The sequence below is a fragment of the Hyla sarda genome, chromosome 2 (genome assembly GCF_029499605.1).
Source record: "Hyla sarda isolate aHylSar1 chromosome 2, aHylSar1.hap1, whole genome shotgun sequence".
NCBI lineage: Eukaryota > Metazoa > Chordata > Amphibia > Anura > Hylidae > Hyla > Hyla sarda.
This window is the reverse complement of record NC_079190.1, coordinates 204868216-204896095: the sequence shown is the minus strand read 5'-3', so window position 1 is coordinate 204896095 and position 27880 is coordinate 204868216. Positions and strand designations below refer to the sequence as shown.

At 40.2% G+C, this 27880-nt stretch overlaps 2 protein-coding genes across 4 annotated transcripts in view; one reads left to right on the top strand and one right to left on the bottom strand.

The window, feature by feature from the left end:
- The window catches only part of ARHGAP6 (Rho GTPase activating protein 6), a 582024-nt gene that overhangs the window by 417266 nt on the left and 136878 nt on the right, over positions 1-27880 (top strand). The window contains exon 1 of one of the 3 annotated variants that reach the window (XM_056556163.1): positions 2547-2853. The exons of the other annotated variants lie outside the window; for them this stretch is intronic. The gene's annotated coding sequence lies outside the window, so the exon portion shown is untranslated. Of the gene's footprint in view, positions 1-2546; positions 2854-27880 lie in introns of those variants that run through there. 3 annotated transcript variants of the gene reach the window in all.
- AMELX (amelogenin X-linked) lies at positions 6854-27302 on the bottom strand. Its single transcript, XM_056556169.1, has 6 exons — positions 27184-27302; positions 20626-20707; positions 18192-18239; positions 16091-16135; positions 14139-14534; positions 6854-6984 (listed from the first exon to the last, which is right to left on the bottom strand). Exons 2-6 carry the CDS (start codon positions 20677-20679, stop codon positions 6979-6981), a joined length of 549 nt encoding a protein of 182 aa, XP_056412144.1. The 5' UTR covers positions 20680-20707; positions 27184-27302; the 3' UTR covers positions 6854-6978.

Genomic DNA, 27880 nt, shown 5'->3' with positions numbered 1-27880 from the left:
TTGTGGCTGAACAGTTTGATGTTCCCCGGCTAGGGAATAGTTAAAGCTCTTAGCCTTTCACCCAATGGCAGTGCGGGTGTGTCTATATATCTCCAGCTCAGTCTAGGTTCTGAGCTGGTGATTGACCTGTTGCTACTATGATGTCTGTTTGTGCATACAGGGTGCTATGAAGTTGTTAGTGCAATACTCTTTGTCTGTTTGTCTGCTATAATGCTACTATTTCTGCTTGAGCATTTACCTTGTTTTTATCTTGTGATTTTATCTGGGTTTTTAGTTAAATAGCATGCTCATTTTAGTTTTAGTCTGTTACATTTGTCAGTTTTAGGATGTATGTCTGTTCTACTTGGTTTGTGAGAAATATGGAAGGAAGGTAGCTCAAACCACAAGAAAAAGTTGATATTTTAAAAAATAAGCTAGATGTGGTCTATTGTATAAAGTTGCGTACCCTATGCAACCTGTAGAGCAAATATACAATAAAAGGAGAGGGGACACTTTCCTCAAATCTAGTCTTTCATAAGCTCACTAATAGGAGCATAAGCAGTATTATGGTATTGTCTGGTCACAGTCAGATATACAAAAATTTAAACATTCAATTTAGATAAGGAAAAGGTATTATTTATTATAAATATATATGGCATTATCTGCAGGGCACTTGCAGAAATGCCTATAGATATATAAGGATAAAATATAGTAAAATCTTTATGTAAAAGTACGTTTTATCAACCTATATTGTTCAATGTCTATAGAGAAATAGTGTGCAGGCAGTGTGCACACATTGCATGCGATGAGCAATGTAAAGTGTCCATAGCATACAAGTCTATGTTGGTATATAACAGTGGAGAGCTTATTGTCCGTGTAGTGGTTACTATGTAACTATAGAAATACTTGTAGTCCATGCACTCGCTAGATAACTAGCTGTCAAAGTTCAGGACAGTTTGTCTCACCCGTCCTGGCGTGGTTCCACGGAGCTCTCTCTACTTACCCGCTGTGGATTCCAGCCTGGACGCCTAGTCGCTTCCTGGGTTTAGTGAGTCATCAGCACTGGCAAGGCAGGGGAGAGGTCTGCTGGCCGGCGTGTCGGTAAATTGCTTTGTGCGCTATGCACACCAGGAGTGGATGAAGTTGATTGTAGCTGTATCTTTGCTTCAGTATGCTGCTGTTATAGATTGCCATATAAGATGAGAGGGGGCTAGACGCGTTTCGAGATCTGCTGGATCTTTTTTTCAATAGCGATATGCAGACTGTGTGGGTGTGCAAAACTTATATATGTGTTGCTTATCTCTGATTGGGCCATTTTGTTTTTAGTAAGACCTGTTCTGTATCAGAACCAGGGTTGCTCAGGGGTGATGTTAATCTCTGTACCGGAAAATGGCCAGGAATGGATTTATAAAGGCAGTATATGCAGATATATGCATATATATATATATATATATATATATATATATATATATATATATATATATAAATGCTGCATATGTATATGGATTGGATGTATAAGGGAGTGTATATATATATATATATATATATATATATATTGCCACAAAATAAATGCATATATAGGTATAGGAATATATATATATATATATATATATATATATATATATATATAGTCCACACCAAGAAGCGGCACGTCCCAATAAAAAAATTGTGTCCGGGTGCCTGCTGTGTCTGGTCCGGGTCAGGACCCCCAATAGTAGTAATCCAAAAGACAGCGGCACTCCAATAGATGAATAAAGTGAGGTTTATTGCATACAAACGTGAGGCACACCTCACGTTTGTATGCAATAAACCTCACTTTATTCATCTATTGGAGTGCCGCTGTCTTTTGGATTACTATATGAGTCCAAAAATCACAGCACAAGTAGGTCTTGGATCAATAAAAGCTGGTATTCTTTATTCCCAAAATACAGTGCAAATCCTTCGGCTGTAATAGCCTTTATCAAGCATGTAATAGCCTTTATTACCATGCTTGATAAAGGCTATTACACCCCCCCCCCCCTCCGTGCGGTCTCATCACCCATATATATACGCAGGTAAAAAATTAAATGAAGTGCATATACATATATAATATAAAGGAAAATATTTGCATGGATGTAGATATAAAATTATAGTATTAAACAGAAAAGTATATTAAATATACACATAACAATATCATAATAATCAAATAGATAAAGATGTATGTAAAATATAAATAAATAAAAATAAAAATAAATAATGAGGATGGTGACCAAGGCGCAAATATTTGTGAAATGGAATGATGGTCTATATGTTTGTGAGGGGACCGGCAGGGTATAGCGCTGGTTTATTAGATATTACATACATATATGTAGGAGGGATATCCTACAGTTTTAGACATATAGATAGATGTATATATAGAAGGATGGTGTAATTATAAAATCTCAAACCAGATGTGTATGTAAAGGTCATATGGAAAATCTACAAACAGTCATTGTTTAATTATATATATGAATAGATACCCTGAGGAATCTCCTTAATAGCTATTGAAAAAGTGGTCACTCCCGTAACGCGTCTAGCTTATCCACCCTCAGCATTCAGATCACCATTGGAAGCCTAACACCATCCTACCATTTGCAACAGCTGGAATCTGTTGCTTTTGGGACCATTGTGCATACATGCGCTCTCAAATACGAGGACGACGCCTTCAGTATTGCTAATCTGCACCTGCATCCACTCACCATCCCACACCGCATCCTTGTTGCCATCAGAATTGGGAAATCCTCGGAAATCACGCAGACATCCACACTGAGCCGGCCGCCAAGCCGAGCCAGTCTGCGATATGGAGCCCAGCGAAATAGGGGCTTCCATCCCAGGTTTCCTGCACACAGCGGAGCGGTGAGTGGTGCAGAAGCACCGACATATACGTTATTTGATACTCTGTTACTATTTTGCTAAAACTTCAGTGGACTGCAACTATACTTGAAGTATACTCTAAGGGGGAGATTTATCAAAACCTGTGCAGAGGAAAAGTTGCCCAGTTGCCCATAGCAACCAGATCAGATCGCTACTTTCATTTTGCAGAGGCCTTGTTAAAAATGAAAGAATAAATCTGATTGGTTGCTATGGGCAACTGGGTAACTTTTCCTCTGCACAGGTTTTGATAAATCTCCCCCTAAAAGTATCTCTGTGGATTACAAAGCAATTCTATGGATTACAAAGCACTATAACTGTCCACAATTTCCTATACCATTGGTGACTGCCCCATTATTTCATTTTATATTTTAACATTTTTATTATTTTTTGCACAACGTAATATTATTTTTAACTGTTTTTGTACAAATTCGTTGTTAATATATTTCGTAGATCCATAGCAAGGGCCCTGCTAGGACTACTATATTTTACATTAATAAACACATTTTTACTCATATTATCTACTGCTAGTCTATTTGCACATACACACCTAGAGGTCTGTATACCACTATATTCTTTATTCCCTTTCTGGCATGTAGGGTTACGTGTAACACAGAAACCTTGGTACATGTTAGCACAGTGTGAGCCCCCCAAACTCTTGTTCTCTTGTTTTCTAATTCTGAACACAGCCACATCTTTAGTTATAAGAGGATGTGTACACCTGTGTAACCAGGTTATAGTGTGTCACGAGCCTCCGGTGCTGCACCCAACGCTCTAAACGAACGCCGGGTGCAGCAAGGAGAACGTGGGGAGCCCCTGGGATCAGACATCTAATCCCCTATCCTTTGGATAGGGTATAAGATGTCTAGTACCCCTTTAAGTGTAAATCTTGGGTGAGTTTCCACACTTTTTTTTCCCCAGGACTTGACCCCCGCTAACACCCCTCCGGCTGTTAAAAAAATTTCAGAGCTTTAAAATGCTCTGTATCTTACAGTTCTTCTCGCTCACATAGTGCAATTTCCCAGCAGGAGAAAGTGGGGGTTTCCCAGCAGTCAAGACATCACTGAAGCCTGCTGGGGGACCACTTCAGCCCTCACATTGTTGCAGTGCTGTGATGAATAGAAGACCTCAATCTCTGTGCAGCTGCTTTTAGTCTGTGTATCTTTCAGTGAGGCTCTTTGCAGCTTTCAGACTGTGCAGATTTTTGTCTGTGCACCTGTCAGTGAGGCTTTTTGCAGCTGTCAATCAAGCTCAGTGCAGAGAAACACTTCCTTAATTTGGTCTCCTGCCATTACAAGCAGGAGACCAAAATCTGAAATTTTGACCAGACAGAATGTGTTCTGGCCAGAATGAAAGCCAATTGCAAAGTTATTTATTTGGCATAAGGCATCAAATATTAAAAATGTTTAATGACAGTGCCCATTTAAGGACAGAGGCCAAGTATCATTTTTGCATTTTTATTTTTCCTCCTCGCCTTTTAATAGACATAACTCTTATTTTTCCATCCACAGAACCATATGAGGGCTGTTTTTTTTTAACATGACCAATTGTACTTTGTAATAACACGTTTCATTTTACCATAAAATGTAGGACGCAACAAAAAAAAAAATATTATTTGTAGCAGACAATGTTATTCTAAGCCACAAATAGGATGTATATCAGTGTGAGGGAGAGCAAAAGTAGTCACAAATAGACTATTCAATAATACAGCACCATGGTATACATATTTAAATAGGAACTTTCATGAAAAATAACTATTTATGTGTTGTAGAAACATATCAAAAGTTTTGATTGGTGTCCAGACCTTAACCAGCCAGGAGAAGTGCACGCTTACGACATTCTATGTAAGTCTATGGGATCCTCCTAATAGAGAGATAGGCATGAGGCTTCTTATTGACAGGTATAAAAGGCTGTTAAAGAAGTTTCAATTGATATCTTTCCGAGCAGTAGTCAGCCAGTGATCAGATCGTTCCTTCTCAGTAAACAAGCAGCACTTCACCGTGGTTACATTCCACAACCAGATGTGAAGCATTGAATAATCTCCTTCCAGCAACATGGAATCCATGCACAGCTGTTCCCAATATACCTCTGAAAAAAAGACTTTATATTGCACCATTTATAGCAACATTCTCAGTATGAACATCAACACAATGTCACTATTTTATTAAGTTCACGGCAGTGATATGGCAAACTTTATATGTTAAAATGATATATGTACATATACAATAGTGTGATGTGCAGTAAAATGCCTTTGATCTGGTATCCAATAATGTTTTTTAGTAAAGAGCTGTAATATCATAAGAAAGTAGAAGATAAAGAGCTTTCAGCAAATTCTACTAATAAAATAATATAGTGACAGATTTAATGTTCTCTTCCATCATTTGCTATCCTCACTAACTAGTTTTATATACTTTTTTCAATTCGGTTTCATAGAAATACTTATCTGACTAACCGTATTGTTTTAGTTTAAAGGGGTACTCCGGTGCTTACACATCTTATCCCCTATCCAAAGGATAGGAGAGAAGATGCCTGATCGCGGGAGTCCCGCCGCTGGGGACCCCCAGGATCATGCACGCGGCACCCCGTTTGTAATCAGTCCCCGGAGCGTGTTCGCTCCGGGACTGATTAACGGCGACTACAGGGCGGGCGGCGTGTGACGTCACGCCCCCCCTCCCGTGTGATGTCACACTCCGCCCCTCAATGCAAGCCTACGGGAGGGGGCGTGATACCTGTCATGTCCCCCTCCCGTAGGCTTGCAATTTCTCAGACCTCAGAGAAGTAATGTGTTATTTTCACATGTGTAGAGGTTTTGTAGATGCTATATTCCAAATAGTACGAGACATCTGCTGACATGTTAAATATATATCTTTATTATTTTATTTTTTTTAATAGTTATCTTTTCTTCTTGTATTATACATTTTCTATTCCTTTTTATAATGTATTCTCTCTGTATGCATCTTGTTTTTGTGATAAACTTGTTGGAAAAAAAGTTGTTTAAAATAAACCATTATCCAAAAAAAGAAATAAATACTTTTCAGCTGCTTCCAGCCATTCATTGTGTATATGCCAGAGCAAACAGCTGATCAATGGGGGGGCTGGGTGTCAGGACCCCACTGATCAGACATTGATGACATATTCTGTTGCTCGGCCATGTAAAATGCCAGGAAAACCTTTTTGAAAGCACTGAAAGTAGGCTGTTAATGCACAATGATGAGTGCATAAATCTAATTTGCTGCAACATTTGCTATTGCAAATTGAGTCTAAAGTCTCATTGGTGGATGGTGCACCCATGGCACACCACCTCTATGTGAAGCAGCTCCCTCATTCATGCTTCCGTGTGTTTTGAATCTTTTTCTTGTCAAAATCATCTGGATAACAATCTTTGAAACACATTTATTCAGGGTGGGATTTGGCCTATTCTTCCCAATTTGTGAAACTGGTTATTAAAAAGTCCCTTTGCTGAACTGGAGAGAAGCGGTGACTCTAAGGCATTATTGGGAGAAAAGAGCGCTTGGTGATTCCCCAATGCCTATCCCATTAGTTTGGCTGATGTTTCAGTGCCAATTTGCTGATGGGAGGAGACAGACTAGTGATGCTAAAGTGAATGCATACATCGTGCATGAAGATTAAAAACATACTGATAGGTTTCGATTGTGAGCCCCAATGGGAAGCCCCAATTTGAGAGTATATAAAGAATTATTATTATTATTAATAATAAGGTATGATCATATATACAGCCAGTGGCAGCGCAGAAAGCCTAACTATTACAGTATTAGAAAATATGTAGTAAAACAGTGGCTTAATCCCATGTCAGGTATGCTTAATTTTACCAAATTTAGATGTTAGATTTTTTTTCTTCTAAATTTTGAATATTGTTACAGTTACCTATTATAGTACAGAAGATAAACTTGTGGCTGTGTAATTATTTAAATACCTACCAAAAAATAGCTAAACACAAGGTGCTAGTTTACATATTTGTAAATGTGTTTTATTTTTCCTTTTTTCATTGCAGTTACATTAACAGTTAAAATGGGAAATTGTTTTGACCAAAATGTCGGAAATGTCAGTACTTTCTTGCATGTCTTTCCTTTTTCCCTGTTCCAATGGAAGCTAGTCCTAGAATTAAATGAGAAAAAATAGACATATTTACACAATTGTAGACCAGTAGAATTAATTTTCTTATGTAAAAAAAAAAAGTTTTCCAGAAAAGGGGGAGTGGCTATTCTGTGAAACTGTGCCATACCATTTTGAAGTACAGTAAGCCTATAGTTGGTCTAAAATTAGCCTAGACAGTCTAAAGAAGCATCAAAGTCACTGGGGGAGATTTATCAAAGTTGTCTATGTCCCGCATCAATATAGACCAAACTACAGAGTGTTAGGACGGTCTATTGTGCGCCTCATTTATCAAAAGGCGCACGGCTCTTGATAAATTCTGTGCACGGACTTCGGGATCTATGCTTTAGACTGTATTTAAACCTGCTCCAGCATGGTCTGACATTTCAGCGTACTTTCAGCCGATGCGACTTGTCGCTGAAAAGTCGTTTTGATATCACACATATTTAGACTGCGACTTTCTGTGCGACAAATTTAGACAGGAAAAACCAGTCTAAATCCTTTGATAAATCTCCCCCTCTGTGATATATAAGCTGCATTCATAGACAAGGTCTAGGTTTACACTGTCTTAAGAATTAGTAATTTTATATAAATTTGCCCTATTGTATCACAACTGTTTTAAAAAAGAAAACAATATTGTCTCCTACAGCAGCCAATCGGAACCTAGCTTGTAGAGCACTAGACCTAACTTGTAAAGCACTAGACTAAAATATGATCCATAAGCCTAAAATAGAAAACTAGGCATATGTTAGGTTGAATAATACTACCGAATAGATGTATTATATATAATAATTATATATAAAAATACCCTAAGAACTCAATTAAATGGCATTCACTGTGGAGGAGATTTAGCAGAACCTGTCCAGAGGAAAAGTTGCTGACTTGCCCATAGCAACCTATCAGATTGTTTCTTTCATTTTTTAAAAGGCCTTTGAATAATAAAATAAGCAATCTGATTGGTTGCTATGGGCAACTCAGCAATTTTTCCTCTGGATAGGACAGGCTTGTTTTTTACACGACCAATTGTACTTTGTAATACCACCTTTAATTTTACCAGAAAACGTATGATGCAGCCAACATTTTTTTTAGTTGGGGCAGAACACTTTATTCTACCCCACAAATAGGACATACATCAGTGTTGTTACGCCGAGCGCTCCGGGTCCCCGTTCCTCCCCGGAGCGCTCGCCTCATCTTCGTTGTTGCAGCGCCCCGGTCGGATCCACTGACCGGGTGCGCTGCGGTCCCGCCTTCAGCCGGGATGCGATTCGCGATGCGGATAGCGCCCGCTCGCGATGCGCACCCCGGCCCCCGTACCTGACTCGCTCTCCCTCGGTCCTGTCCCGGCGCGCGCGGCCCCGCTCCCTAGGGCGCGCGCGCGCCGGGTCTCTGCGATTTAAAGGGCCAGTGCACCAATGATGGTGCCTGGCCCAATCTTCCCAATTAGCTTAATTGGCTCCCACCTGTGCACTCCCCTATATCTAGACACTTCCCCTGCACTCCCTTGCCGGATCTTGATGCACTTGTGCCTAGTGAAAGCGTTCCCTTGTCTGTTCCTAGTCCGTGTTCCTGACCTCCTGCCGTTGCCCCTGACTACGATCCTTGCCGCCTGCCCCCGACCTTCTGCTACGTCCGACCTTGCTTCTGCCTACTCCCTTGTACCTCGCCTATCTTCAGCATCTTCAGCAGCCAGAGAGGTAAGCCGTTGCTAGTGGATACGACCTGGTCACTACCGCCGCAGCAAGACCATCCCGCTTTGCGGCGGGCTCTGGTGAAAACCTGTAGTGGCTTAGAACCGGTCCACTAGCGCGGTCCTCTCCATCCCTCTCTGGCACAGAGGATCCACTACCTGCCAGCCGGCATCGTGACAGTAGATCCGGCCATGGATCCCGCTGAAGTTCCTCTGTCAGTTGTCGCTGACCTAACCACGGTGGCCGCCCAGCAAGCCCGACAGATCGCCCTTCTAACCCGTCAGCTGTCGGAAATGTCCACCATTTCGCACCAACTTCAGTCGCAACTTCTCCAGCAATCTTCTCCTCCGCCAGCTCCTGCACCTCCTCCGCAGCGAGTGGCCACTCCTAGCCTCTGCCTGTCCTTGCCGGACAAATTTGATGGGGACTCTAAGTATTGCCGTGGCTTTCTTTCGCAATGTTCCCAGCACTTGGAGATGATGTCGGACCAGTTTCCTACTGAAAGGTCTAAGGTGGCTTTCGTGTTCTGCCTTCTGTCTGGAAAAGCCCTGTCATGGGCCGCACCGCTCTGGGACCGCAATGACCCCGTCACTGCCTCTGTACACTCCTTCTTCTCGGAAATTCGAAGTGTCTTTGAGGAACCTGCCCGAGCTTCTTCAGCCGAGATTGCCCTGCTGAACCTGGCCCAGGGTGTTTCTTCCGTTGGCGAGTACGCCATTCAGTTCCGTGCTCTTGCTTACGAGTTGTCCTGGAATAGTGAGGTTCTCTGCGCGACCTTTAAAAAAGGCCTATCCAGCAACATTAAAGATGTTCTGGCCGCACGAGAGACTCCTGCTGACCTACATGAACTCATTCATCTTGCCACTCGCATTGACATGCGTTCTTCCGGATGGCGTCTGGAGCTTCGCCTGGATATGGACTTTGTTCGCACGAAGCGTTTTTTCTCCCCGGCTCCTCTCTCCTCTGGTCCTCTGCAATCTGTTCCTGTGCTTCCCGCCGCGGAGGCTATGCAAGTTGACCGGTCTTGCTTGACACCTCAAGAGAGGACACGACGCCGCATGGAGAATCTTTGCCTGTACTATGCCGGTACCGAACACTTCCTGAAGGATTGTCCTATCCGTCCTCCCCGCCTGGAAAGACGTACGCTGACTCCGCACAAAGGTGACACAGTTCTTGATGTCAACTCTGCTTCTCCACGCCTTACTGTGCCTGTGCGGATATCTGCCTCTACCTTCTCCTTCTCTACTATGCTCTTCTTGGATTCCGGATCTGCAGGAAAAATTTTTTTGGCCTCTCTCATCAACAGGTTCTACGTTCCTGTGACCAGTCTCGCCAGACCCCTCTACTGTTTTTACAATAAAAGATTGGACTGTCTCGTACGTTTCCACACAGAACCCCTCCTAATTTGCATCGGACCTCATCACGGAAAAACTGAGTTTTTTTTCCTCAGGTTCTTTGGCCCCAAGAAGAGGGGGAGACCCAAGGGGGGGGGTACTGTTACGCCGAGCGCTCCGGGTCCCCGTTCCTCCCCGGAGCGCTCGCCTCATCTTCGTTGTTGCAGCGCCCCGGTCGGATCCACTGACCGGGTGCGCTGCGGTCCCGCCTTCAGCCGGGATGCGATTCGCGATGCGGATAGCGCCCGCTCGCGATGCGCACCCCGGCCCCCGTACCTGACTCGCTCTCCCTCGGTCCTGTCCCGGCGCGCGCGGCCCCGCTCCCTAGGGCGCGCGCGCGCCGGGTCTCTGCGATTTAAAGGGCCAGTGCACCAATGATGGTGCCTGGCCCAATCTTCCCAATTAGCTTAATTGGCTCCCACCTGTGCACTCCCCTATATCTAGACACTTCCCCTGCACTCCCTTGCCGGATCTTGATGCACTTGTGCCTAGTGAAAGCGTTCCCTTGTCTGTTCCTAGTCCGTGTTCCTGACCTCCTGCCGTTGCCCCTGACTACGATCCTTGCCGCCTGCCCCCGACCTTCTGCTACGTCCGACCTTGCTTCTGCCTACTCCCTTGTACCTCGCCTATCTTCAGCATCTTCAGCAGCCAGAGAGGTAAGCCGTTGCTAGTGGATACGACCTGGTCACTACCGCCGCAGCAAGACCATCCCGCTTTGCGGCGGGCTCTGGTGAAAACCTGTAGTGGCTTAGAACCGGTCCACTAGCGCGGTCCTCTCCATCCCTCTCTGGCACAGAGGATCCACTACCTGCCAGCCGGCATCGTGACAAGTGTAAAGGAGAGCAAAAGTAGTATCAAATAGACTATGTTTTGCCTATTCAATAATACAGCACCTTGGTATGCATACAGTGTTCCCTTGCTTAAGCCAGTACATGTCCAGGCCTGTCTGAAGTTTGTTAGAAAGCATTTGGATGATCCAGAAGAGGATTGGGAGAATGTCATATGGTCAGATGAAAACAATGTAGAACTTTTCTGTAAAAACTCAACTAGTCGTGTTTGGAGGAGAAAGAATGCTGAGTTGCATCCAAAGAACACCATACCTACTGTGAAGCATGGGGGGTGGAAACACCATGCTTTGGGGCTGTTTTTCCTCAATGGGATCAGGACGACTGATCCGTGTAAAGAAAAGAATGAATCATGAGATTTTGAGTGAAAACCTCCTTCCATCAGCAAAGGGCATTTAAGATGAAATATGGCTGGGTCTTTAACCCATTAAAGACCACGGACGTAAATGTAATGGATGTCTGCCATTAACCCCTCAGATGCCGTGATCAGTAAAGATCTCGGCATCTGTGGCAGTGCGCATGTTAAAATAGATGATCGGATTGCCCGCAGCGCTGCCACGGGAATCCGATCATCTGTAATGGCGGACAGAGGTCCCCTCACCTGCCTCCATCCGTCTCCCGGCGTCTCCTGCTCTGGTCTGAGATCGAGCAGACCAGAGCAGAAGATCACGATAATACTGATCAGTGCTATGCCCTATGCATAGCACTGAACAGTATTAGCAATCAAATGATTGCTATAGATAGTTCCCTATGGGGACTATAAAAAGTGTTTAAAAAAAAAGTGGAACAATGTAAAAGTTGAAAAAAAAGTGAAAAATACCCTCCCCCAATAAAAATGAAACATATTTGGTATTGCCACATGCGTAAATGTCCGAACTATCAAAATATAATGTTAGTGATCCTGTACGAGGAACGGCATAAACGTAAAAAAATCCAAAAATGCTGCTTTTTAGTCACATTTTATTCCCAAAACTTTTTATAAAAAATTAGCTAAAAGTTTTATATATGCAAACGTGGTATCGATAAAAAGTACAGATGATGGCACAAAAAATGAGCACTCATACCACTCTATATACAGAAAAATGAAAAAGTTATAGGTGGTCAAAATAGGGTGATTTTAGATGTTTTTTTAAGCGGTAGAAAAACTATCTAGCCATGGGTATAATTTTTATCGTATTGATCCACAGAATAAAGAACACGTCATTTTTAACGCAAAGTGTACAGTGTGATAACGAAACCTTCCAAAATGTGCAAATAATTTTTTGGGTACATCGTAAAATTTATGATAAAATGATAGGTTTCATTACAAAGTACAATTGGTCACACATAAAACAAGCCCTTATATGGGTCTGTAGATGGAAATATAAAAGAGTTATGGATTTTAGAAGGTGAGGAGGAAAAAACAAAAATGCAAAAATAAAATTGGCCTGGTCCTTAAGGTTAAAATGGGCTTGGTGCTTAAGGGGTTAAGCATGACAATGATCCCAAACACACTGCCCGGGCAATAGAGTGGCTTTGTTAGAAGCATTTCAAGGTCCTGGAGTGGCCTAGCCAGTCTCCAGATCTCAACCCCATAGAAAACCTTTGGAGGGAGTTGAAAGCCTGTATTGCCCAGCGACAGCCCAAAACATCACTGCTCTAGAGGAGATCTGCATGGAGGAATGGGCCAAAATACCAGCAACAGTGTGTGAAAACCTTACAGACTTACAGAAAACGTTTGACCTCTGTCATTGCCAACAAAGGGTATATAACAAGGTATTGAGATGAACTTTTGTTATTGACTAAATACTTATTTTCCACCATAATTTTCAAATAAATTATAAAAAAAAGCAGACAATGTGATTTTATGGATTTTTTTCTCATTATGTCTCTCATAGTTGAGATATACCTATGATGAAAATGACAGGTCTCTTTCATCTTTTTAAGTAGGAGAACTCGCAAAATTGGTGGCTGACTAAATGCTTTTTTGCCCCATTGTATTTAAATAAGAACTTTCATGAAAAATTACTTTTGATGTGTTGTAGAAACATTCCAAAAGTTTTGATTGGACTCCAACCGATCACAAGAATGAACCAGGAGAAGTCCACATTGGCAGTTAAATGAAAACTGTCAGCCAGTTCACCCCCACTAAACCCAATATACTGGGTGATAGTGTGGGTGAACTGGAGTCCAACGAGGAGTCACTTACTTTAGTGTGTGCCCTGGCTGTTGAGTTGTGTGCAGCTTCACAGGGTGTGTGCAGCTTCACAGGCATATTCCTGGTGACAGTTGTGCCCTAAGGGTATGTTCACACGTACAGGATCTGCTGCATATTTTTACTGCAGATTTTGTGCAGCTGATTTTGTTACCCATTGAGTTCAATGGGTAGCAAAATTAGCTGGTGAAAATATGCAGCAAAAATATGCAGCAGATCCTGTACGTGTGAACGTACCCTTATACTATAACAGTTAGGGACCCAAATTATTTTTTTCTGTCTTTTGTATGATTTATGTGTGTATTTCTGTGTATGCTATGCTTAGAAACATCTGTAAATACATGCAGTGTAATCATTACTTCTTAATCATACCTACCACAATTCCAATATTTTATCATACATTTAGGCCAAAGACAATAAAACAAAGGCATGGTTTCTGTCCAGTGGCCACAAGTGGAATTACTTGCAGTGACCCTGATAATCTGTTAAGTAGTAGTTTACAGTGGTTCCTGTGACACAGAGGAGCATTCTGTACATTTACAGAATCTATTTCCTGTACTTGTTTAATTAGTATTGCTATTTTGGGATGGAAAAATATAAACATATGCTGTTGCGATCTGTCCCTCTAAATTACTCGATACTCATCTGCTCTTGGGAAAAGAATCTGCTTTTCTGCTTTCTCCCATATGTCTGTAATGTTATTTTATTATTGGGCCACCTTAGTGTTTCCTTTGTAAGACAGATTCGTTTTGAAATACCCAACAGTCTGTATTTACCAGTGACTATGACAGTTTTCATATTCAATTTTGTCTAGTTGATTGGGAATGTAATGGCTCAAAGGCTTTACACAGGTCAATGCTCTTTCTATAATAAGCATGAAAAATTCCATAACCCTACAAGTCAGGTCACATTAGTACCCTTTTCTTTCAAGATTAAATAAGCAATAGGTCCTACTATTGGAATCTGATGGTACAATTTGGTCATCAAAACCTAACTTTAAGCATTGGTTTTCTTCTTCTAGTTGACTGATTCTTACCAGCTCCTCTAACTGAGTCTTGCTTACTGGTGGCCATGGCTCAAGTGGTCTTTCTTCAACTAGAGGAGGCTGTGCTTGGTTCGGGTAAATTGGCTGACCAGGTTGGTGTGAAAGGTCAGGCTTTGGTGGTTCCATAGGTTGTATGTGTGTTGGCTGTTGACTTTCAGGGTTTGTCAAGTAAGTTGGATTTAACTGATGTGAGGGGGGAGGAGGAAAAAGAGAATGATGGCCAGGTGCGGAAATCATTGGTGGTTGTGGCATTAGCATCGGGTGGTGTAATGGTAGTTTTGGAATTGCATGTGGATGTGGGAGAGGTTGTTGTGGCATCATTGGAGACATGGGAGCCACTGGATTCTTCAGCCATCCAGACATCGGTTCATAGCCATAAGAAGGATACTACAAAACAGCAAATCAAGACAGAAAGTTTTTTTAATTGTCTTTTTGAAAGGGGGGCAAACTACTTATGAACAATGCTTGTAGTATGTGTGCCAAATAGAGGCTCTTACTTTTCCATACTTCTTTAGTAGATGTTTTTGAAAGTAAACTGATCTTCATATTATACTCATGATTTACAGATTTTTAATTATACCTGCCATTAGTACTAAAAATTAATATGTTATAGATTAGCCTTTTTGAATTACTTTTCTAATATACTTCTTTTTTGTCATACATTTTGGTGTTAAATAAACCCCAAAAAGTTTGGCCACCAGGGGTCCTCCTTCTGGTCCTGCCTGCAGTACTGCTTGCAGATTGTCACCTGCAGCAGTCTGACAGAGACGAAAGTCAGGAAATGCAGATGGGACCTCAGCTCAGCAGAGTGTATAGAGCTGAATATTTCTGCTTTGGAGGGAGGGGTGGGGTTGTGGCCTTAGCCAATCACAGCTCATCTCACAGTGAACTGCTTTCATTTTTGTGTAGCAGAAAGGGTGAGGGAGAAAGTTCTCCCCAGCAATGATTCAGATAATGTCAAACCTGCTGGGGAATGCCCCTTTCCAGTGTGTGTAGCTGACTGAGACTTGCAATATCAAGATACTGCACAATATCAAGGTAGAAAACTGAAAAAAAACAATAAAAATATAGGAGGGGTGGTCTATCATGATGGGGGGAGTGAACTGGGAGAATTAAAAAATTTATGAAGATCATGACAGGTACTCTGTATAAGGGAGTTTACCTATCTAATATGATTAATGGCCTAACCACAGGACAGGCCATTATTCACTGATAGGCCATCAGGAAAATAAGATTAAGAATGTTTCACCCACAAGCCCTCCCTCACTCTTGCTCCCCACCCCTAATAATATTCATCACTACGCCCCTCTCTGCCTCCTTTTTGCCTTCCCCTGTCCCGAACCCCACCCCGAGCCACTACGCCATCTCCTCCCCCTCTGCCTCCCCTGCCTACATGTTTAGAGACATGTATTTGCGTAGGTTGCTTTGTGAATATAACAGATAGTTACGGCGACGTAACTATCTGTTATATTACTGGTTGTAATTGATCACATGCCCGGTCCTAGTATGCAGGCGAGTGCGCATGCGCTGTACTCGCTTGATGATTGGAGGGAGGTTGCTGAGGCGTTTACTCAGCCCAGCAAATGCCGGCTAAGTAAACAAAGTTATTTATGAATATGCAACTTGGGGAGTGACAGGATCGCACTTGCGGGGGCGGGCTAAATGAGAGGAGGAACGAAGTCATGATGACAATTCGTTCCAAAGATGGCCGCGGACGCACAGATGGTGTGGAACGACACTCATAATCCACTGAGAGAGGCTGCACTTCCGGTTTTGCAAGAAAACATGGATGCTTTCATGGAACGCTACAGAGGTAATTGGGAGTGTTATATAACTCAGGGAATCAGTGCTAATGGTGGGTAAATGTTTTACATTAGAGTACTCCTTTAAGAATCTGATAAGAAAAAAACTTGTACCACAATAGTCACAATGAAACGTCTCACCTGATGCTTCAACATGGACTGGTACCATTTTAAAGGTGTCAGTATCTGCAAGGAAATATAGCAAATATTCAGTCATAAGATTATTGCTTTAGGCCTTACATTGCAAGAGTATGTTCACATTGAGTAATGTGAACGGAATCTCCCCTCGCAGAATTCCACTAGCGGAGATTCCATCTGATGGCCACTACCAAAATACTTTGGCGGTAGGACGGCATGGCCATGTGCCATCACCATTAATGGCAATGCAGGGTTCACAGACTTCCGCATAAAAAATGAACATGTTCTTTCTTCCGCGGAACACTTTCAGCGGCGTGAATTCCGTAGTGGGAATGGGTCCGTGGACGACTCACTCACACTAATGTTAGGGGTTCACACCGCTGAATTCCGTTAGAATTGCGTGCCAAATTCCTCAATGTGAACATACCCCAACTACTAAACTTGTAAGCAAAGTGACAAAACACCTGCCATATAAATGAGCACAGATAAAAGCCTTCTGTATTTACAGTTGACTGAAATATTGTACAACATGAAAAAGTTCCACTAAAAATATATTTATACATGAATGAACTCATAAATTAAGAATATTGTTGTCATGAACATTAAAGACCTCTTCCTGCCTTTATCACCTTATTTTCTGTGATCCTAATTCGTTTGATATTACATTTACCCTGAGAAACGTATAAAGATACATCCATGGCTCTCTCCAATTCTTCACTATCCTGTGTCTGACTCTAAGACATCTGACTAGGATAGCATCCATGTCTCTCTTGAAATCTTCACTGTCCTGTGTTTGGCTCTAAGACATCTGATTAGAGCAAGAGCCTCCCTTCTCTGCTTTGTTAGCGGTAGGCAAAAATATTGTTAAAAGGGTATTCTGTTTGAGGAAAAAACACATGACAGCTTGCTAGCATTGTAAAATACAAAATAAAAAAACATACCCACTGTGCCCAATCCAGCACAGGCACTCTGGTCTGCCCCAATTCCTCTGTTTAACCTTTAATTTACTCTTCTCTGCTTTGACATTTCAAGCACACTGCAGCCTTAGTGATTGGTTATAGTGTGTTCAGAACATCAACAGGTGAGTTGGGACAACAATTCAATAGGGTAAGTAAACAGAGGAATCGGGAGGGACCAGCGCACTGGCATAGCACCAGGCAAGGTGAGTATACTTTATTTTGTTATTTTACAATCATAGCAGGCTGTCATGTGTTTTTTCCTAAATTATAAAACTGCTGCCACTTCTTTAATCCCACCCCTTCAAATAGTTCCCATCGGAAAATAGATTGGCCCCTATGTTCTCCGAAGTATTTCTACAGTTTGTTTCAGGACCCTGTAAAAATGCTTCATATGTACAAACAGTAGGGGTAAGAATATTCTGTTTACTTGTATCTTTCATCACTAGGTTTAGTGTTTCTTTAAGAAGAGACATTTCTGCACTGTAGTTGTATAGTACAACGGTTACGGGAGATTGTGTGAGATGTCTTATCTCTCCTGATTTCCTAAATAGAAGTATTAAATTATATAAATTATACACATTAGACTGATAAATCCTCCAAAATGCCTGCAGTAAGAAACATTTTGTTGATTTCTATAATGACTCACCCAAAGGGCATAACAATTTTCTATGTCTACATGAAATGAAGCATTATATAAAATCTGCTTTGAGACTGTTATGGTACACATCTTGAAAGGGAATTGCAAATTCTCATCATTTAAGATAATGAAAATGAATAGGAAACTGATTTGATAGCATAATTGTGGTCATGTCATTCCCCAGGTCACTGTGTTTATAAAGGAACAAAGGTAAAGGTGACCGTACATAAGAGATAAATGTCAGACAAAATGGATATTCTCTACTGATTGTACTACTCTTAGCCATTGCTTTGTTCAATAGAATATTACCACTTGTTCGTCTGACATCTATTTTTCCCACACCACCATACACATGCACATTCAGCTTAGCCAAGTGTGCATGTTTATTTTAATTGTAAGAGAAGAATAAACTGCTGTCAGGTTAACCTAGCAGCAGCTTATCTCCTGCAGGAATAAAAAGATAAAGAATATATATATAAGAAATATAGAGAAACACTTATTTTCCTACTTCGTAACTTAAATTGACATATCCAGGATGCTGGGGATGAGGTGGAAGCTGCAATTAAATAAAATAACATTAGTAATATAGAAGAGCATGGGACACTTATAAATACTGTGAAAATGTCCGGTACCTTATTTGGAAGTCTTCTTATATACCTAGTTTATATTCCAAGAATTCTCAACATATCAGACTCAATCTCATCACACTCATTAAAAAGTTATCAGGAGAGGCTTAACCCTTTCACAACATGGCAAATTTAAATTTTTTCTTCCATAAGGTTTTTAATTTTTTCACAGACTGAGTTGTATTAGAGCTTATCTTTCGTAGTTTAAGATGTATTGCATAACCAGAAAAATATATATTTTAATAGACTATAAACAAATTTACACGCAACATGTATATTTTTTCCTTGAAAATGGGAAGGGAGGGGGGTTGTTTTACATTTTTATTAGGGAAAATTTGTATTATTTCCATGGCATCTGATTGGCTCCCTATGATTACATCAGGAGGAGGGGGTGCAGATCAGACCTCTAAACTACCACTGACATACATTCTAACTGTATAGTTGGTGTGAATATTAATAATCATTGAAGGTGGGTGTCAGCTGCAGATAGCAACCAGCACCCACTGTGTACTGAGCCAGCTCAGCTCACCACTCAATCCATACTTCCCCACCTGAAACATGTAGTGCATTCTATTGGAAAGAAAGGAAAAGTGAGATGATTAAAACCTTTATAAGGGTTAAATAATGCTCAGTAGAGAAATGCTTTAAAGGAGAACTGTAGTGCAATATAACTTATCCCCTAACCACGGCAGTATGCTGGAAGGGGGTGTTCTTCCCTGCATGACGCGACGGCTAACTGGTGTTATGAAAGAAATAACAAGAATTTTGATATTGTCCCTTTAAAGTTGAGGACTGAAATTAGCACTCCATTCACAAACAATACTAACATCAATAGTACCTATAACCTTTCTTGGTAAAGTGTAAGGATATTTTGAAGAATGGGTTTTCAAAACGATTTGCTTTATTCTTATGTTTTTTCTCATTATGCTTCAGGTTGAATAATCAGATTTGAAATCCTTTTTGCCCATGGATGGGTGCCTCCTGCACTTATCATCTCTATGTCTGTGTGCTAAGTCAGGAATATTGTCCACAGATGGCTTATCCACCTGATGTCCTAAGTCTGCAGAGATCTGGCAAATGCATACTAGGAATACCTGCACAATGATTTTAGGAGATCATTGGGCTGTCTGAAAAAGAATCTTAAAGTGAACCCGTCATATGCTTGATGCTGCCTTATCTAAAAGCAGGATATGACGGTGAATGCTGTGAAATATAGGGTCATGTGATTTGGAGCAGGAGTAAGAAACATTGTGGATCCTGACAGGACTCCTAGAACAGACAGTAAGAGTCCTGATTATCCCAATCACCCAGTGATTGACAGCTTTCACTGTATCAGTATGTAAACAGACATGGCTGTCAATATGCCGTTGAGCGTGGGGTTATCAGGACTCTCATTGTCTCTCCTAGGAGTCCGGCTTCTTTTTTCAGGAATTCATAAGGTTACCTTCTATTCCTCATATCCTGCTTCCAAGTACAGTAGCATGAATCACCTTACAGGTTTGCTTTAATGTGTTTGTAATAAAATATGGTACCCTATAAACTGGGATACCTGACTCCTGGGATTTGTCTGATCCTGTAGTGATGTAATATTAAAATTGTCTGTTTAGGCAGGTATTTCCAAATACATTATATCATTTAATTTTTTTAAACTAAACCTAAATAACAGCTTCATTAAAAATCTTTATTATCCAGAGACATTTTTTTTTTTATATTTTGAGGGCATCTGAGAACATATTTGACAAGATTCTCTACTTCTTTGGTGTCTGTGCAGCGTTTGCTGGACCATATACAGAATTTAGCTGTAAAACGGATCTTATATTTGGTTAATGTTGTTACATGAGTGCATTCTTGTTTAATTTTTTTTCCGTGCCCTGGGACCAGAGCGACACAGGGTGTGGGGGATCAGGGGAGTCGAGGCAGAGGGACATAGGTTTTGGGAAGACATGAGATTAGGGGATAAAATGACAGGGGATACAAGTCTAAAGTCATTTCTGCAGTGTCACAATCACTCCTCATCTAGTCTGTGAGAGAGCTGCATGGGTAGGGTTAATAAAAAAAACATTTCAAAATGCTTTAAGATACTTAAAAATAGCTAAATTTACCAAATTTTTAGCTCAGTCAAGTGGAAATGAAGTTTAGAATTCCGCTTGACTGACCTATTTCCTTATAGACAAGAAGGAGTAAATGGTTACTATAAACCGTGAAGAACTTAGGAAAAAATGTTTTTGGCATCATCTGTTTATATGTCATCTGTTCTTTTAACCCATGAGTGTTATTCCTTTAAATAATATAATGATGATTATCATTTAAACTTACTGGAATGGAGAAAGCTGCTCCAAGGATTGATGTTAACATAATCCAAGACTTCATGATGGCACAAGATGTCAGTATTGTTGATCTGTAAGAACAATTCAGTTGAAGTTAATGTGCTATCAGAAAAGCACCTATTATTTAAATAGCAATGTTAAAAACATTTGTAAGCATTTTTGGTGTTTTTTTTAGAGGTTCACATCACTATTCATTTCTAAAAATAAATCCTGAAATTTTGCAGTTTTCAATCTGACCACTAAGCCTAATAATGTTATTATTATTATTATGGAAACCTTTTAGTAAATAACAGGGTGATATTATTCACAGTAGGTAATAGTGAAGCTCCCCTTTTCCCTGTACAATGACTACTGCACGGGTCACACAGCATGACAAGAACACTCTCCCATAGAATCTCCTGACTATTTTATTTCTATGATCAATGTGGATGTTGTAAAGAAGATCTCTATATGCTGATAGCAGCTCGGGCTTAGGCAAGGCGACTACCCTCATAACCGTGTACCAAAAATAGAATTAATAAAATATGCTATCACTATCTGGTATTAATAAGAAATATATACCAATGCAGCCAAACTCATCTTGATCCTTGGCGTGCTTAGATATTGTACTACACTCCTAACATAACATAACATAATATTGTTCCTCAATTACTCGTCTTATCTTGATCCCTGTAGTATTTGAATATCCCAACACAACACAGTAACCAAGGCTACATCTGTAGGTTGATACAATCCCTATAAACATATTTAAATAATAATACACATATTTTCTTAGGTCAATGCCCAATTTCCACATTACCTTTATCTTATCATTTTGCTATTTACTAATAAAGTTCTCTTCCAAACACAGGCACTTCTATAAGTCTCCTATGTCTACAATATATGATATAACTATATCTGATTGATGTGGTCAGGACCCTCAATAGTCACAGAAAAGGAGGTCATTTCCCCAAGAGTGAATGGAGCAGCAGCATATATGCTCATCCACTATTCTACATACAATTCTAAAAAGTACATGGAAAATAATAGGGTTTTCAGAACTTTAAAGTGTCCCTATCATATACCAAAACTTTTGACATGTCCTAGAGATCGGTGTTGGATAGTGAAGCCCTAAGGGTCTTTTCAAACAGCAGAATTTCCGTTTGTGGAATTCCGCTTGCAGAATTCCTCCTCAAGTTAAAGCCCATAGACTTCTATGGGATTCCACACTCCCATTCACACGTCTGAGTTTCCACTTGCGGAATTCCGTAAGTAGAAATTCAGCAGTGTGAATGGGAGTGCAGAATCCCATAGAAGTCTATGGGGCTGTAATTTTGGGTAGAATTCTGCAAGCGGAAATTCTGCCGTGTGAATAGACATTGGGAGAACGCTTCTTCTGATGGGTTCTAATGATAAGTGGTGAACACTCAAACCCTGAACGATCAACATTATTGACATGTCTTTAGGGTTATAGCTGTCCTGAGGTCAATAAAATCATACAAATGTAGCTTAGTTATATTCGGCTTGGTTTTAAAACCTATACCATGGTCCTTCATCCAAAGTATGATATATTATTTAGCGTTGTAGAATGAAGCTCATGGGTACCAAAGCAAAAAGCAGGACCCTTATCTACCATGTGCCATTTATGATCTTTAGGTAGTAAAATAGTCTTTGGGCCCCCTCAGACACTAGAGCCCAGGTACAGTTGGTATCTCTGCACCTTTTCTAGTTACTTTCCTGGTCATGTTCTACAGTATATGTAATTCAAAAATGTAACAGCACTGTATAGCATGAATATATCACTGTGCAGTTAACATTGCACTTTACCTGGGCTGGGGCAAGGAGCAGACATAAACAGATCTAGGGACATATTTTTGACATATGGTTATGCGCATATTTGTTCCTAAATACATGGGACTGGATCACAGATCATTTGTTTGGTCACTTTATAGTAGTTCCCCTTCATTGACTTGGAGGCAGCTGAAATTGTACCCTCACTGGAAATACATACTTTACACAAAACTTGCAGCTATAAATTCTACTTTAGCTTAAATGATACATTCAGAAGAGAATAGCACCGACAGGGTATGGAGTACGGTATAATGGAAACCTTTGCTTATTGTTTCCAAATGCAGCTCTCATGAAACACCTGCACAACTATGCACGTGTCACAGTGTTACCCAGTGCTGCCTGTGTGGCTGCTCTTGAAGCAGGCATGTGGAAAAGAGTGGGCGGTGAAGTATGCTGGAGAAAGCAATGCGTTGAGGCGAAATGTAAACACAGTTATCGCTCATAGGCACGTGCAACACTGTTTCTTCTCTGTTTTTCAATGCTATGATACTAAACTGGAGGGTTTTTGTTAGCCAGCGTGCAGGTGGATATCCCATTAGGCAGCCTGCATATTGATAAGGCACACTGGTTAACAATTTCTATGATGGATTTTTGAAATGCCTAAAAAACATCAAAAATATATTTTTTTAAATACAGTTAGCTAAAATGTGCACGTCGGCTCCAGGTCTTTCACATTTTTATACATTCAGGGTAAGATTTGCAGACACATAAAACCCTTAAAATGTCTATCTCTATAAACTCTGAGGTTTCACTCTAAGGTCCCATTTACACTATGTACGTTCCACTTGGAATGCAGCAGCCTCCTATTGATCTCAATGCAAGGCTTCTGCTCAGTTTACACATTGAAAGTTCCATAGCAAAAATTGTGACAAGGAATTTGATTCGCCCACAAAAGCCCATTCATCATTGGGACATTAAATGTCAGGGGTTTATTTCAGTAGCAAATTCCATGCAAAATAATCACAGATTTTCTGCTTCAAGAATGGACGTGACTATTTTTGAAGCAGAAAATAATCCTCATCTAGACCTTCTATTGACATTAATGGGGCTTTGTTCACCTGCATTTTAAGTATATCTAAGGATTCCATTTGAAAAAATGTCTGTGTCTCATATTACCTTTACACATATGACAAAAATTACTATAGCAGGGTTTGAACTTTTCAGTATTTTTTTGTTTGAACTGATCTTTATCCAAGGGTTTGCTGCTTGATTTCAAACAAAGGAAAACTCGCTGATAATGTAGTCTTTGTGGTTTTTAAAATCTACATTAATTTCACCTATGTCCTATGGTCTTATCCTAAGGATGATCTAACCTCAGAATCGATTTAACATATCAGATCGGCATGGGTTGCAACTCCAACCACTCCTGCCAGTCACAAGAGGCCATGGCGTTTGAGCGAATGCTGAAGCCTATTTAAGATATAAATATATATATGTATATATATATATATATATATATATATATATATATATATATAGTCCCTACTTGCAAACACTGTATTGGAAGCAGCAGTGTAAGGTATTGTAGTGTTGTCCTGGACAATATCTCCCAACACTGCTACAAATAATACAGTATGCATGTACAGATTTACAGCCGAGGTTAACATAGAAGAGGCTGGAGAACTTATAGGGGTACCTAAGAATAGGCCATCATATTTTTAAAGGTTAGATAACTCCTTTAATGTATCAGCAGACCATATTGCTGAAATCATGTTGATAAAGACTAGGAGGCATGTGCTATCTTGGAATGTGCTTATACCTAGAAATGAAAAGTAGTAAATGAGAATGATATCTAAAATCTGATTTAACACCACTGACAACTGCTCTACTTTTTCTTTACACTATTTAAATCTCCCGCCCTATGTTTTTAGTTTACAGTTTGGGTGCAGTAACCAAGCATGGCCACTACACAGTGTATGGAGCTGTATGCTTTTGAATCTTTTCTCTATTTATGCATGGTGGCTCTGACAAACATCTGATCGACGGGATGCCAGATGTCAGCACCACACTGATCTGCCATTGATGACCTATCTTGAGGATAGACCACCAGTACTATTTATAAAAATACCACTAGGTAGTATGTGCTGTCAGCCATGTATGGTATGATATCTGATACAAAAGATACAAGTGTCACAGCATGGAGCTCTGTAGGAATCAAGGAATTTTCCAATTTTTATGACAGCTTGATCTACTCTGTGGAGTGAAGTGCTGAAAATCCATTGGCAATGTCCTGAGTTCCTTTTGGTTCCTTTCCAGACTTCTCCATTGTTATTGGGTGCAGTGAATAGAAAGCCTGCTGTTGTCTAGTGCTATATATATATTCTTTAGAGATTGAAAAGTCATGTTTTTCTGGGAAGAAAAATATTGTGGCATAAAAAATTCACAAACATTTTATACTTTTTACAACTTCATGCAGCGGTTGTGAAGTGGTGTGTGTTTAGTTTAAAGTGTTGATATTGCCCTGTGTAATAGGGGCTGTGCAGCCCTTACTTAATGGCAACAAAGATCTGCACAAATTATCCAAGGGTCATTAATGTGGCCCTCCTGACACAATAGTTGGCTAGGTTTCCACACAGGTTTTTTTCTAGTGTTTTTTGAAAAACTGTCACTGCAGTTTTTGAGCCAAAGTCAAAAGGGTATTCAAAAGGAATGGGAAATATAAAGGAAGGACTTCTCCTTCCTACTGGATCCACTTCTGACTTTGGCTCAAAAACTGCAATTTTTTTAAGTAAGAAAAAACTTGTGTGAAAACCTAGCCTAAACAGTCACTGATCTACCATGTGTGGGGATATGTAATAGGGTCCTTAGACTAGAGTCTGAAGTTGCTCCAAATTTATCAGCCTGAACCACGGAATTAAATCTGGCCCATTCTTCACTATCTAGTCTAAGGCTTGGTTCCGCTTGCTAGAATGTATAGTGTAGTGAATGGGTTTCCCTTCACAAATTCACACTTCAGAATTTGTGAAGTGGAATTTGTGAATGGAAAATCTGCTTAGAAATTTCCGCCTGAAGAATGGCATTGCTCATTCTTCTGGCGGAAATACTTGTGGAACACATTGCAATCTATTGGAGACTGCAGTGTCGGCACGGTCCTAGTGCCAACTGATTCCGTCGGCGCTGGCCGCACTCGGAATCTCTGGACGGAAACTTTCTGCCATAGATTCAGCAGTGTGAACCTAGCCTAAGAATTAGACAGTATTAGTAAACTGCGACAATTATTTGTGAAACTTACAAAGGTAATGCCACTTAAAAAGTAATGGTAGATCACTGATAGTCTAACCACTAGGATCCCTACCACCATAACTATATAAGGCTGCTTCCGAATTTTCTCTCTATGGTGCAGCTCCTGATCAGCCACTGTGTGGAGTACAACAGCACAAGTGAATAAGACTATGCTGCAATACTAGGAGCCATTCACGGCAAAGCTATGCAGTGACTGGTTCATTCTGGAGTGGCCTTGGCTTATAAGGGTGTTTTTGTGCTTTTATTCTCGCCATTGAGGAAGAAATGAATCCCTTTAAAGAGGACCTGTGGTCAACCCCCTAAAATAAGTCTTTGCTGTCAACAAATAGCTTAGGGTATCCTGATCACATACCTGTTACAGTTTTTTTACACACCCTCTCATTCCTGAGATATGTGCGTTTATATTTTGTTTGACAATTCATGGAAAAAGTCAGATGGGTATGAACTTAATCTTGATAATGAAACTTGCTAGAAAGTAATGGGTGGGATTATAGAGTCTGGGGGTGTGTATGCCTAATCCACTTCCCTCAGTGTTAAACATTCACATCCTCTGACTATATAATCCCATTCACTCCCATTGTTGAAAAAATGTAAAAATATGTTTGATCAGGTCACCCTATTTAATTATATGTAAGAACAAAATAATCAGCTCACCTTCCGACCTCGGAACAAGACCCAGCGCAAGGATACCATGGTGCAGTGGAAAACAGGATACAATCAAAGAAGAAAGTCCAGCGCCAATGGGTAAGTGGATACAAATTCACAGGTTTTATTGATTCCTTTAAAACATCAACTTCCAGGAATGTACAAATTGACAAAGGCTCATCTTGACGCGTTTCATGGTGTCCCACTTTTTCAAAAGCATGCTGCAAGTATTCCATACAACGTTAAAATAGGTAAGCTTAAGGGAACTGATAGCATCAACTTCCTAAGAAGTTTACCTATTTTAAAATTGTGTGGAATACTTGCAGCATGCTTTTGAAAAAGTGGGATACCATGAAACGCGTCAAGCTGAGCCTTTGCCTTTTTGTACATGCCTATAAATTGAAGTTTTAAAGAAATCAATAAAGCCTGTGAATTTTTATCCACTTACCCATTGGCGCTGGACTTTCTTCTTCGATTGTATCCTATTTATTCATAAGCCCATCTTATTTATTGGGAGTTGGGGTAAAGGAATAAAAAAAAAAATAAAAAATGTTACATATGACAACTTCTATTCATTGGTGCTTGTATAAACACTGGCACGGTGTAAGAGGCAGTGTTAGAGTAGATATGTGGATTTTTATGAAGAGTATTATAGGAATACCCTTGTAGCTAAATATATTTTTCTAAAACTATTATATCAGATGGCTTTTAGAACTATTTCTCCGTGTATTCTGTACAATGACGGCAAATAGAGCTTCTCTTTGATGACATATTGAAATAGTAGCTTTTCCCTCCAATGATAAACAATAAAGTGTTAGTAGCTTCTCACCTTGTAAAGTTGTCTGCTTCATGGGGCAGGAGACGTGTGAACACTGGTGTAAGTGAAGCAATTTAAATGACACCAATAGAACAGCGACCAATCAGCTTTAACCTGGAGAAACTGTCTGCAATTTGTTATTCTTAATTATGAAGAAGCTGAAACCTAATAATTTAACCTTAAACACATCTCTATATTACACCATAATATATTATTATGACATACAAGCAGCAAAGTCAGCTCTCTGGTTCTTAAACCTGGTTATTTTGTATCTTCCCAACTTGCAAAATTGATGATCACAGTTTATATTTTAAGAAGTAAATATGAACCAAAAGGCATGTTATTTCTCAGCCTCTGTTCCTATTCTGTTTGCATCTTAAATCACAGTAGGTTTCCCAATGTATAGCTTTGACAGAAGGATGTGATGCATGCCACTATATAGGCATACGAAAATAGAAAAAAGGGGAAGGTCCAGCACGTTGTCCAGGGTAAAAAAAAATCTGTTATATTCAATACAAAAATGTAAAAACATTAAATCCAGCAATGGAGTGTAAAACATGGAAATAGAAAAGTATATTCTGCTTTTTGGAGATCAGGTCTGCTACATGCAGAATATACTTTTCTATTTCCATTTAATGTTTTTATATTTATGTATTAAAGAAAACAGATTTTTTTTACCCTGGACTTCAATGTGCTGGACCTTCCACTT

Bases quoted from the DNA above. Each gene is read 5' to 3' on its own strand.
- AMELX (XM_056556169.1), bottom strand. From the start codon at position 20,679: ATGAAGTCTTGGATTATGTTAACATCAATCCTTGGAGCAGCTTTCTCC. The intron at 16,136-18,191 runs GTAGGAAAATAA...ATTTCCTTGCAG, and splicing joins ATGTCAATTTAAGTTACGAA to ATACTGACACCTTTAAAATG. The intron at 14,535-16,090 runs GTGAGACGTTTC...GCTGTTTTGTAG, and splicing joins AGTCCATGTTGAAGCATCAG to TATCCTTCTTATGGCTATGA.